Source organism: Bombina bombina, chromosome 4, assembly GCF_027579735.1.
Source record: "Bombina bombina isolate aBomBom1 chromosome 4, aBomBom1.pri, whole genome shotgun sequence".
Taxonomy (NCBI): domain Eukaryota; kingdom Metazoa; phylum Chordata; class Amphibia; order Anura; family Bombinatoridae; genus Bombina; species Bombina bombina.
In genome coordinates this window covers 974712791-974726605 of record NC_069502.1, presented here as the reverse complement: position 1 = coordinate 974726605, position 13815 = coordinate 974712791, and the positions used below count along the sequence as shown (strand labels likewise).

At 35.7% G+C, this 13815-nt stretch overlaps 1 protein-coding gene across 1 annotated transcript in view; it reads right to left on the bottom strand.

Moving 5' to 3' along the window:
- The window catches only part of XRN2 (5'-3' exoribonuclease 2), a 211765-nt gene that overhangs the window by 189551 nt on the left and 8399 nt on the right, over nucleotides 1-13815 (bottom strand). Inside the window, exons 2-3 of the mRNA XM_053712013.1 lie at nucleotides 1401-1528; nucleotides 1165-1276 (exon numbers count right to left, since the gene is read on the bottom strand). Coding sequence (XP_053567988.1) covers nucleotides 1165-1276; nucleotides 1401-1528 — 240 coding nt within the window. The remainder of the gene's footprint in view (nucleotides 1-1164; nucleotides 1277-1400; nucleotides 1529-13815) is intronic.

Below are 13815 nucleotides of genomic sequence, written 5' to 3'. Positions count from 1 at the left end.
CAAACACTTGATTGAAGAATAAAACTACATTTAAACACCAAAAAAACTCTTAGCCATCTCCGTGGAGATGTTGCCTGTGCAACGGCAAAGAGAATGACTGGGGTAGGCGGAGCCTGGGAGGGACTATATGGCCAGCTTTGCTGGGCTCTTTGCCATTTCCTGTTGGGGAGGAGAATATCCCACAAGTAAGGATGACGCCGTGGACCGGACACACCTATGTTGGAGAAACCTCTTTACAGCCCTCAAATACAGCAGGAATCTCTGGAGAAGTAGCTGGATGCTTCTGAGGTAAATAAATGGTGCAACTGAAAATAGGCCCCTCCCACCTCACTCGATGTTATGGGGCCTAAAAAACACCAGTGTTTCTTAAACCAGCCATGTGGGTTAATAACCCTTAAACAAGCCACAAAGACTCCTTAAAGTCCCTCAAAAAACGTTTTATTTGTAATTAAACCAAAACGTTTTTTCCTATCAGTGTCACCAGTAACTAATGAGCCCTTTATGCAAGCTTAGATTCCTCTTTTACTGAATACAGCTTACCTTTCCCTCATGGGGATATTGCCAGCCTTTTCTAGAAATAAGTCTGTCTAGAAAAAAATAGAATGAACATACCTTAATGCAGTTTAGCCTGCAAACTGTTCCCCCAACTGAAGTTTTCCTGTACTCTTCAGCCCTTGTGAGAACAGCAGTGGATCTTAGTTACAAAATGCTAAGATCATCATCCTCCTTGCAGAAATCTTCATCCCTTTTCTGCCAGAGATTGAATAGTACACACCGGTACCATTTAAAATAAACTTTTGCTTGAGAAAATAAAAACTAACATTTTTGTCACCACACTCCCTTTGCCCTTCCTAGCAGTTAAGCAGGTAGAGAAAATGACTGGGGGGTGGAGCTAAGGGAGGAGCTATATGGACAGCTGTGCTGTGGGTGCTCTCTCTGCCACTTCCTGTAGGGAAGGAGAATATCCCATAAGTATGGATGTATACGTGGACTTGATACATCTTGCAAGAGAAATAAAATGTTTTATAATTCAACCTTAGCGTTTGAGGTCTCTAATAATTCTAAAATACTAAACGTAAGATAGAAACTGGTTTTATAGATTAGATATGCTCAAAAATCATAGTGACTTGATAGAAACTTCAAATAAAGGGACTTATTACTTACCACTCCATCTATAGCCATGTACAGCAATCTCCTTGGTCTCACTATGTTAAATAGTCTGTCAATATACTCAAAAATTGCAACCATCATTTCATCTTCATTTTTTGGCGCTGGTCTAAAAAGATTGGGGATAGAGTTGTTTTTATACACAGAATGATAAAGAATCAGATCATTTAAATAAAAAAAAAAAAAAAAAAAAAAAAGAAAAGAAAAAAAAAAAAAAAAAAAAAAAAACTTACTTGTCTTCGGGATGAGTACATGGGTGGATGATACCATTCATATCCAAGTAAAGATTATCAAACTCTACTTCGTTTGGGTTTGGTTTACTGGTATCTACGGGTATCCTTATGCCATTGCATTCTTTTGGCTAATAAGAAAAAAAATTAAGAGGTTTTTAAGATATTTAAATCCGCTTTTTAATAATACACTTATTTTAGTGATTGACATAAGTATTTTTTATTTTTTTTAATTTGTATGTTGCGCTAAAATTGTATTGCTTGCAAAGTTCTTGCATTACTTATATACTACCCTATTTATAATGTATTTCATTTTATTAAAATTACAAAAAAAAAAAAAAAACAACAATAAAAAAACTAGTCTGATAATGATTTTTTTTTTAAAGTCATTTATGAACTAGATGTGGCGCATTACATTTAGGAATTCCCTCTATGTCCCTTAAAAGGGACAGTCAGCCCAAACTTTGTCCCAAGTCAATCCTATAAAGTTGCAAACGCTTATTGTCAACTATATATAATTTTGCAACATATCGGTTTACAAGTAATAGGACTTTTTGCGCTTCTGCCCGTTTAAAATGCCCACCTGCCCAATCCCCTATTTCGTCACCAGCATCGTCGTCATGTGGCTGTGATCGCAGTTACTTTGCTACCGTACACGTACCTGTGTTTGGCACATGAACCGATTTTACTGAAGTTTCAAACAGGAACTTAAAATACCACATTATCCTAGCCGTTTCATATTTGCGGCGTACCAGTGTGCTATTTGCGTCTGAAATATGAAACGGCTAGGGTAATGTGGTATTTTCAGTTCCTGTTTGAAACTTCAGTAAAATCGGTGCATGTGCCAAACACAGGTACGTGTACGGTAGCAAAGTAACTGCGATCACAGCCACATGATGATGATGATGCAGTTTTTTTAAGACGATTACCTTTCCAATGGTGGGTCTTGGGGATCTGTAGCTGCTTAGATGCCCGAGATACAGGCTTCTAAGCAACATGCTCCCTGCTCCTATACTTAACATTGTTAAGTATAAATAAAGTTGTGCGATGCCTGTCACTATGCAGGTCCGATCGCCGAGGTAGGAGATCCCAGATCTCCCTCAAGGTGGGAGAGTGCTAGTGATGGCTCTGAGCCGTCATTAGCACCAGAGTGGGAAACTGACGGCTCAGAGCCGTCATTAGCACTCAAGGGGTTAAGGAAACAAAGTTAAAAGGACACTGAACCCAATTTTTTTCTTTTGTGATTCAGATAGAGTATGCAATTTTAAGCAACTTTCTAATTTATTCCTATTATCATTTTTCTTCGTTCTCTTGCTATCTTTATTTGAAAAAGGCATCTAAGCTTTTTTTTGTTTAGAGCTCTGGACAGCACATTTTTATAGGTGGATGAATTTATCCACCAATCAGTAAGAACAACCCAAGTTGTTTGCCAAAAATGGGCCGGCAACTAAGCTTACATTCTTGCATTTCAAATAAAGATACCAAGAGAATGAAGGAAATTTGATAATAGGAGTAAATTAGAAAGTTGCTTAAAATTTTCATGCTCTATCTGAATCACGGAAGAAAGAAATTGGGTTCAGTGACCCTTTAACAGTACACTGTACCTTTTTTAGTATTTATAAAAGTCATGTCATACAACTACATGATCTACAAGCCTCTAAGTTTCAGACTTTACTGCATGAGTTCTAATACGCAACTTTTCAAAAACCTTGCATGCCCGGCTGGGAACCTTGTCTGCATGCTATTTGTTCAATGGCGTCACAAGTTAAAGGGACGGTAAACACCAGAATTTTTATTGTTAAAAAAAAAAAAAAAAAAAAAAAAAAAAAAAAAAAGGTAGATAATCCCTTTATTACCCATTCCCCAATTTTGCATAACCAACAGTTATAATAATATACGTCTTACCTCTGATTATCTTGTATCTATGCCTCTGCAAACTGCCCCCTTATTTCAGTTCTTTTGACAGACTTGCATTTTAAGCCAATCAGTGCTGACTCCTAGGAGCTTCACGTGCCTGAGCTCAATGTTATCTGTGATTTGCAACCTTTTTTTGCTGTGGCACACTTTTTTACATTAAAAAATCCTGCTGCACACCACCATCCCAAAATTTTATAAAATCACACATTGTAGCATACACACACACACTGTACTGTGCTGTCATGCAATGCCTCCTACAAACTATACATGACATATTGACATTCATTCACAAACAATCATAATGATTGTCTGTGAATGAATGTCAATGTCATGGTTGTAAATGATGCCTGATGAGCCTGTCACATACCTCCCAATATTTCAAAATTTGAAAGAGGGACACCCCCTCACTGTTGTCAGTCTGCCGTGGCACCTGAGGATCTCTCACAGCACACTAGTGTGCCACGGCACACTGGTTGAAAAACACTGATCTATATGAAACACATGAACTAACGCCATCTAGTGGTGAAAAACTGTCAAAATGCTTTCAGATTAGAGGTGTCCTTCAAGGTCTAAGAAATTAGCATATGAACCTCCTAGATTTAGCTTTCAACTAAGAATACCAAGAAAAAAAAAGAAAAAAATTGGTAATAATTCAAAAGTTGTTTAAAATTACATGCCCTATTTAAATCATGAAAGATTTTTTTTTACTTTACTGTCCCTTGAAATGGGTTTGCAAAAAAACTTTATGTGCAAATGGTCTTTCCTACATAATGATGCCAAAACCATGTACAAAAACAAGCTTCATCTGATTTTTCATGTTATGGAGATTTCAGTCAGAGCTTTTATAAGACTTGGTATAAACCTTACTGTTTAGCCATTTCACTACAGAAGCTTTCCTAGCTTTTGCACAGCTACTTCATTAGATGGAAATCTTAAACAGTATACTGTATCCTATGTATATCCAAAAGAACCAAAGTCCTTTCTAAAATTAACTAATCATATCACTATGACTTGGCAGATACTTCTGGATTCCATATTGTTTGCCACATGTATGCTCTATGGTGGCACCCTCTTCCTTTTATATAATTTTTTTCTATGGTTTAAACAAACATATGCGTTTTCAGAAGTCCAAACCATTTTAAAAAAAAATTTAGTAAGGTAAAAGTTCACAAAAATATAAAATGATCCATTATAGGATGAATAGGTGGAATGGGTGTAATTTCTTCAATACTTTAAACAGTCCAAAATGTTCAAAGTCTGAAGATTTTGCATGATGTCAATGTCCCTAATGCCTTTATATTTAGGCATTCTATTGCCGTCAGTAAAAGATAATAAAAATTAAGATATGCCCTTTTTTCCGGCATCCTGCAAAGTATGCAGAAGTAGGAATAGTATATACATTTTCAAACAAAAAATTCTCATTTTAGAGGTGCGAGTAATTTTGAGAAATATTTATGCATGCTTTTGTCCAACTTGATTTGCATAATTAGCAGTTTGTTTTCAGCAGACATGTGCATATGGCATCCAAAATAAAGTGAAAGCCAGCAAGTCATCCAAAACGCTGAAGGAATAAAATGTAAAAAACTTTATTCAAACGGATTAAGGAAAAACAAGTAAAAGGCAGCAGACAATGGGCTGTCTTACCCGTTTTCGGCCTTCAGGCCTTATTCATAGATATTTGCTACCATAGTTAACATTTAAATACCATAAAACAAAAGATGTTTGGCTTCTGCAGAAAGGGAATTAATTGACACCACCAGATTAAAGTGACAGTGCAGTTCCTAAGCCAGGGCTCGACAAATCCAGGGAGCCACTGGCTCCTAACTTTTTGGGTTATTCTCCATATATCTATGTATAAACCCAACTGTCTGGCTCCTAAAAATATGCCTGGCTCCTAAATATTCTTACTGGCTCCTAATTTTTAAACAGATTCGTCAAGCACTACCTAAGCATAAAAGTGCTTGTAATGAATGCTTGTATTAAAGAATTTGCATTAAAAAGTGACAGTGCAATTCCTGAACATTAAAGTGCTTATACTCTCTAATGAATACTTGTATTCAAGAATCAACATTGAAAAAACAGAATTAATTCAGATAATTAAATTACTAATAGCTTATTACAAATACCAATATGGGGACCATAGAGAAACAATCACACATACATAATAAATATTAAATATATATATATATATATATATATATATATATATATATATATATATATATATATATATATATATATATATATATATATATATATATATATTTTGCAGGGATGAAAACATCCTTTAAACTAATCTTTTCAACTTAAACTTGCTATAATCATATCTGTTAAGCTAGTTATATACTATAAATTAATTGTTTACAGGGATAAGGACAATTTTACATTAATTTTTCAAATTATCCTACCGTTGTCATAATGTAACTAAAATACAGATAAATTTGCTAAACGTATATATGCATGATCTTATTGCTCACAAATTATCTCTAGAATTACTCAAGTATGAAAAAGCATAAAGTATATGTTAGTGGAATATTAGAAATGACCTAGGTATCTTGGAATTTACATAAGATGAATAAACCAGGGTAGAGGTCTAGCGTTGCCAGTAATTAATTATGACACCATCGATATTCAGACCTTTTGTTCTTCTAGTTTGTAGTAAGAAGATCCAAAAGGCTTCTCTGTACAATCGTCTATTCACTCTATTACATCCCCCTTGCTTTGGGGCGGATACGTTCAATGACTTGCCAACTGAAAGTGGAAACATCTTGATTGTGACAGTGAATAAAATGTCTGGAAAGGTCTGAACATTCTCTACCATTATTAATATTGTTTAAATGCTCCCCGATTCTGTTCCTCACTTCTCTGGTAGAACAACCTGTGCAACTGGTACACTGCGGCAGTTGGAACAGTCCAGATTATAAACTTTGTGTACATCTAGACTGAAATTGGGATCCATCTTTAGTGTAAGAGCAAGCAATACACTTGCCATAGTGACATTTAAAATGTCCTTTAATGGTTAACCAACTGCTTGTTACTGCCTTAGACTTCTTAAGAATACTTGGTGCTACCTTGTTGCCGATAGTACAGCCTCTCCTTGCCACAAAATTACATCCACCTGAGGCATAGTCTAAGACCATCCTTTGCTGTAACTATGGGCATATGTTTAACGATTATGCCACAAATCTCTTTAAATTGTGGACTAAGTGTGGTTGGAGAGGTTTGTTTTTGTCGAATACACTTTTAGAACAGCTTTTAATCATTACCCATCAAGGAGTGTCTTAATACATGAGACCTCTAAAAGTGCTCTATTGAGGGTTTTCAACTTATACCCTCTGTGTATCAACAGCTCTTTCATTTTTCCACTTTCTAACAGGAAATCCGACTCCTCTGAACAATTACGCTTGATACGTATGAAATGACCTTTGGCCACACCAATGCCAGTATGGCTGGGGTGGCTACTTCTAGCGTGTAAAGTGGTGTTCGAGGAGATGGGTTTCCTGTAGAGAGTGCTGGTAATCTTTGCTGTATCAGTGTTACCTGTTAGAGTGATGTCAAGATAAGGGATACTATGCCTTTCATACTGGTAAGTAAATTGTAAACCAAACTGGTTGGAATTCAGGTAATTGACAAAATAAAGAACCTCCTCCCCGGTACCTGTCCATATGAGGAGGTCGTCAATATAGCATTTATACAAATGTATAGAATCGCTGTAGGGATTTCCCTCTTCAAAGACGTGGGAGTGCTCCCAAACACCCATGTAAAGATTAGCATAGGCTGGAGCAAATTTAGCACCCATAGCAGTCCCACGCCTTTGGAGAAAGAACACCCCCTCAGATTGGAAGTAGTTGTGTTTGAGTAGGAAGTCAAATAGGAAGTCCCTACAAATGTAATTCCTAAGGCCAGGGTCATAGTTACTGTGTTTAGTCAAAAACTCATCAACTGCTCTCATCCCTAGGCAGTGTGGAATGGCTGAATATAGCCCTACGACGCCTATCGTGAGCAAGGAACATTTATCTTGCCATTCCAAACTATTAAGGTTGGACAACAGGTGTTTGGTATCCTGTAGATACGATGGAAGTTGATAGACCAATGATTGTAAAAGATTCAAATCAGGTGGACAAATTCTCAAACATAGAAGTAGCAATATTATATACATTTTCTAACAAAAAAATTCTCATTTTAGAGGTGTGAGTAATTTTGAGAAATATATGCATGCTTTCGTCCAACTTTATTTGCATACTTAGCGGTTTGTTTTCAGCAGACGTGCATATGGCAGTTTTGTTAACTGTGGAAAGTCAGACACCCACAGCATTTGGTTCTTTCATAGACAAATTTCTTCCTGTGAAAGTGCAACACACTAAGATCTGGATTAGCACATATCTAATTGTGTTATTTTCACAAGAAGAATTCCAACTGCAAAGAGCTAAATGCCGCATGCAGCAGTTCTATCTGCTCTATCTGAATCACGAAACAAAAAATTTGGGTTCAGTGTCCCTTTAATAGCACATTGAACTGCAGAGAAACTAATTTTCCACATGCTCAGAGTAAGGTCGGATGCAAAAACATATTGGCTGTGTGTGTGTACAGTTGTTTCAGATAGCGGTTCTGCTTATTGCTCCTGCATAGGTTAGGATTCTCTTCAGTGACAGTGTGAGGGAATATTTCTGGCTCAAATTTTGAACCAATTGGTCAAGCCCAGCACTTACAGACAGCACTATTGCAACCTCAAAGAATCCTCTCTCTTACAACACCTGCTTATTCTCCCTTTAACAAAGCATTACATGCAAATACTGCTGATTTGGTAAGTTACAATTTACACAGGCTAAATTTTAGAACCAAAATGGCCAAGTTCTGCCTTCCGTGACATGTCTCCATTTCCTGCAAAGACTAGCACTTCCAGTAGAACCCACAATGTAGTACTGACAATACACACCAGGGTGGATAAAAATCAATTTAAAAAAAAACGTTAATTTAAAATCAGATTGTATTTAAAATATGATTTGCTTAATAAAATGCTTTTTATCTACAGTATCTAAAAGATACCTTTGAGTGCTAAGCTGAATTCTATATTTCTGTTTTTTACAATTTTAAAATTTTTTTTTTTTTTTTTACTTTATTTTCCCCCTCAGATCCCCAAGACTTATACCATTGAAAAGGTTAGGCGATTACCTGAGCCTGAGATACAGGTTTCTAAGCAGCATGCCCCCTTTCCCTATACTTTGTATGGACAATTTTAAATAAAGTAGCGTGGTGACGTCATGTCATTGTGCGTGACGTCACCACACGTAACGGGAAGCCCTGGCGATGCCTGTCACTATGCAGGCCCGATCGCCGGGGTAGGAGCTGGTGGGGGCCCCAGATTGGAAAAAAGTAGTTGAGTGCCAATGACGGCTCTGAGCCGTCATTAGCACTCAATGGGTTAAGAAATATTATAATCCAAAAGGTTATTGAACTCAAAATAAGGATAAGTTTTTAATTATATAGCTTGAGGCTCTTTTTGGGGGGGAGGGGTGTAAATTAATTCCATTAAACCATTCACAGTGTCATGCTCTCCCAGGGGTTTCACTAAGGATTAATTTGGACATTTTATCTATCTAAAAGAAATCACATTATTGGTATTATGGTTCTTTTTAACTAAAAAAATATTAATGAGGACAGTAAAGTTGAAATTATATGGAGCTTGCAATTTTAAACAATTTTCTTTTATTATCAAATTTGCTTTGTTCTCTTGGTATTTGCTGAAGAGTTAACTTAGGTGGACTCATAGGACGTCAGGAGAGTACGTGTCTTTAGCGAGTGTAGTGTTTAACTTTTTAGAACATTTTTAAGAACGATGTTGCAATTACTGCTGCCATAGAGTGCTAAAGACATGCACACTCCTGAAGTCGTATGAGTCCACCTTAATTTAAAGTGATAGAAATTCTTGACGTTTCCTTTCATAATTCGGATAGAAAATACACACACACACATATATACATATATATATATATATATATATATATATATATATATATATACATATATATATACATATATACATATATATATACATATATACATATATACATATACATATATATATATATATATACATATATATATACATATATACATATATATATATATATATATATATATACACATACACACACATACATACATATATATATACACATACACACACATATATATACATATATATATATATATATATATATATATATACATATATATATATATATATATATATATATATATACACACACACACACACACACACATACATACATATACACACACACACATTTAAAAATTGCATGCTCTGATTCTTTCAAGTTTAACTTTTACTTTCCTATACTTTTAATCGTCAAAGTATTTCAAGAGAACACCACAAATTTGATGATAGAAGTAAATTGGAGAGTTGTTTAAAATTGCATGCTCTATCTGAATAACGAAAGTAATTTAGACTTTACCGTCCCTTTGAATAAAATTAATTGGTATTTTTTTTTAAAGCAGAGCTATAGAGATATATAGATAGAACACACACACACATCTCTGTATATATGTATATATGTATATATGTATATATATTTTTTTTTTTTTTTTTTTTTTAAGATATATATCTATCAAACCGATGCACTCACAGGAATTTTGGATAAATAAGGTGTCAAAATGTATTAACATTTCGGGGACTAGATTATCCCCTTCATAATCTAGTCCCCGAAACGTCAAATGTTGACACCTTATTCATCCAAAATTCCTGAGTGCGCATCTGTTTGAGGTATAAATTGGTAATATATTTGCAACCAGATAGTTGCTATTGGAGGGTGGGTTCGTTTTTTTGATTGTTATATGTATGATTACTGTAGATAGAGCCATATTTCTAATGCCCATAATTAAACACTTTTTATTACAAAGTGTTTGAAATCCTTTTTGTTGTAATTGTTGAAGTCATGTGCGCCTTCTCCACTAACATAACCGTGAGTTATCCCTACCAACCAGTGATCAGTTGTACTACAGTTGAAGTTTTACATTTAACGCACATAAAAAGCGGCACACTCCAATGACTTCTTAAAGACATGAACTTTATTCCAACGCAGTAAAAACAGCAACAGTTGGATGTACATCTTGAAACGCCAATAGTCGACGCTTAGTCATAGATCTTATGTTTAAGAAGTCCTTGGAGATTGGCTGCTTTCTATGCGTGTTGAGTTCTTGCAGCTTGGTTCCGCCGACAGCACCCCTGCTATAGAGAAGCATAACTTTGAATTCTCCTTACCTGGGTCTGTAGCAACTATTTGCTTTGTTTGTGAAGTTGTACATTTACACTATTGTAAAAAGTAAATTAAAAAAAAGGGACATTAAACACTAAATAAATCATTGATTGAATGATGTATTCAAAAGCAATGATTAGCTTGAGAATAATTTTGTACATGTATTTTTAAGAATGATATTAGTTTAAATATTGAAAAAATAAGGGTAACGTTAAAGGACCATTCAATGCAGTAGAATTGCATAATTTAAAAAGTGCATAATAAAAAGACTAAATTTAACAGCTACTCTGAATTTCAAATAAGCAGTAGATTTTTTTTCTGACAAATCTATTTTTTTTCTTTCATTTCCCAGGCCCCTGTATCTGTGATTGGCTGATGTCTGTCACATGACTAGTATACATATACCATGTGAGCTTGTGCACATTATTGGAAAGTGTCTTAAAACTGTATGCTCTTTCTAAATCATAAGTTTATTTTGATGAGTGTCCATAGAGCATTGGGTGCTGCCATATTGTAACTTAGGTTGCCTTTTCTGCTAAGGCCAATTAGGGAGAATTATAAAAGGCTTACTAGAGTGTGCAACCAGTGACTGTGTGGAATACAGCTGTGTCTGCACTGCCAGGTTTAAAATGAATTGGAAAGCCCACAAAATTAAGAATTCAATTACAAAATAAATAAAAATATATTGCAAACTTGTTTTACTACATGTAATTAAACTTATATTAATATCTTGAAATGTTTGATGCACTCTCTAATTTGTTAATCATTTTATCACTAGCAACACCACAAAGCTAGAAATTGACGCTTAGCCTAAAACTCAACAAACCCAGGAGCCACTGGCTTAGAATTTTACCCGTCTCTTAACTTTTTGGGTTACTCTCCTTATATTGAAATAAAAATACTACTGACTGGCTCCTAAACGTATGGCTGAACCCTAAATATTCTTCCTAGCTCCTAAATTTTAAACAGATTTTTCGAACACTGGCTAAGCCATTCAGCAGTGCTAGTCACACAGCTGGGTCGTGCTACTGGCGCTGCCAATTGGATCTGCAGCAGTTTTCTGCTCTGGACCTGTCATGCACAGCAGGTCCCAATCATTTTTTAAACTATGTACTTAAAACACAGATTTTCCAGCATCGCTAGTGGGGGGGACGGGGGGGACAAAAAAAAAACAAACAAAAAAAAAAAACACACATGCTCTAATGAATTTGAGCATGTTATTTTATATCGCTATAACAGCCCTTTAAAAAACACCTTTAAATTACAATACATTTCTGTTGTGTTGCTAAAGAACATATCAGTCAAGTCTTAACCCTTTGACGACCAGGTTACATTTGTCTGCATTGGAACAACGTTCCAATTTAAACAAATTGAAATCTCGCAATCTCAAGATTTCAATGATGGGATCGGGTCAGGGGCATCCCTATGATGCTAGGCCCGCCCACCAGACCGAGGTCACATCCAGGAAGCACCGTTGGCTTCAGGACAGCCAAACGGCTAGAACGTTCTATTCTGTCTAAACTGCACCGGGCTTTAGCACCATTAGGACAGAATAGAACTCCTTAATGGCCTTAAAAGGGTAAAGTGATTGTAAATCTGAGCGCTTAACAAACGCTCCAATTTACCATCACTAAAAATCACGTGGAGGTTCAGTGATCGTATAGGTGAAAAAAAAAAAAAAAAAAAACTAACTTACCCTTTCTGTGCCGATACACATAGCTATACACAGCGGCTCCAGCCACCCACGGCACATCAGTCTCCTTTAATGAGGCAACGTTTGTACCTCTAAACCAATATCCATACGTGTCAACTGACAGGTTTCTGTATGCACACACTGCTATTGTTTGAGGTGCAAGCGGCACCTCATTAGTAGATCAATGTGCCGTGGGTGACCAGAGCCGCCGAGTTTAGCTGTGTGCATCGGCACAGAAAGGATGAGTTCAGCACCCTTTTTTTACCTATATGATCACTGAACCTCCATTTGAATTTTGAGTGATGATAAATCCTAGCGTTCGTTATATGCTTGGATTTACCATCATTTTAACATTTTTATAACAAACATCCTTTTTTCTGCAGTTATTTTTTCAAAAGCCAAACTCCACCCATCATTTGCCTTATTTGAAATAGCCAATTTGGGCTTTAGTCAGCAGAATACCTGGCCAGCCATAGTCATAAAATTTGTATAAATGCAATTGTTTCGCACTTATCAGATAAAGCCAATTAGGGACAGATACTCTTGCGGAGGTAGCCTCAAAAAGTCACAACAGTGTGCACTTTAAGTTCGGAGTATTAGAAATTTCTCAAATTGTCAGAGCTAAATTACATGAAAAGCGAGCAAAATAAATAATGAAAATATACTGCAGTGTCAACATGCATAACCATTTTAAATACAAATCTCAAGGTGTTTACTGTCCCTTTAATGTGCATTCCTACTACTTTCACTTAAAGGGACATAAAACAAGTTGGGATAGAGACGAAATATAATATGTACTTTATTTACTTTACCTGCAAATTTATACTGCAGTGCCTCGCCATTAACCCTTTCTTTTTAGTTTCTGAATTGTAAAGCACTAACTCCCCCCACACATTTCCTTCCATGGCTGTATTTATATCCATTGTTATTTTAGTAGAATGCAAAAGTGAATAGGGATTATATGCAGGAGCATGCCTAGAAGCTGTGAACTCAGTTGAAATACAATGCCTGTGTCTAAACACTGATAAGAGGGGTGGAGTTTGCTGCTCCAGGCAGTTTAGCTATGTAATTCAATTTGCTTATTTTTGAAAATACTTGCCAGCAATTTTTAAACTTTTTATGCAAACTATTTTTAATTAATTAGCCTTATTAAGATATGCACTGAACTGTTGATTAGATTAACATGGGACACCCACTGAAAGGGGCAGAGAGCAGAACCCCCCGCCCTCCATATGAAAATATATACAAACAGCTTCTGTGAGAAGTCTGTATACATCCACAACTTTGGGGCTTGGTTAGGAGTATGAAAATCAGCACAATGTTATTTTAAAATAAGCAAAACTATACGTTTTTACAAAACCACTCACAGATAGGCTATATAAATAAATCTACAAAAACATAATTTATGTAAGAACTTACCTGATAAATTCATTTCTTTCATATTAGCAAGAGTCCATGAGCTAGTGACGTATGGGATATACATTCCTACCAGGAGGGGCAAAGTTTCCCAAACCTCAAAATGCCTATAAAT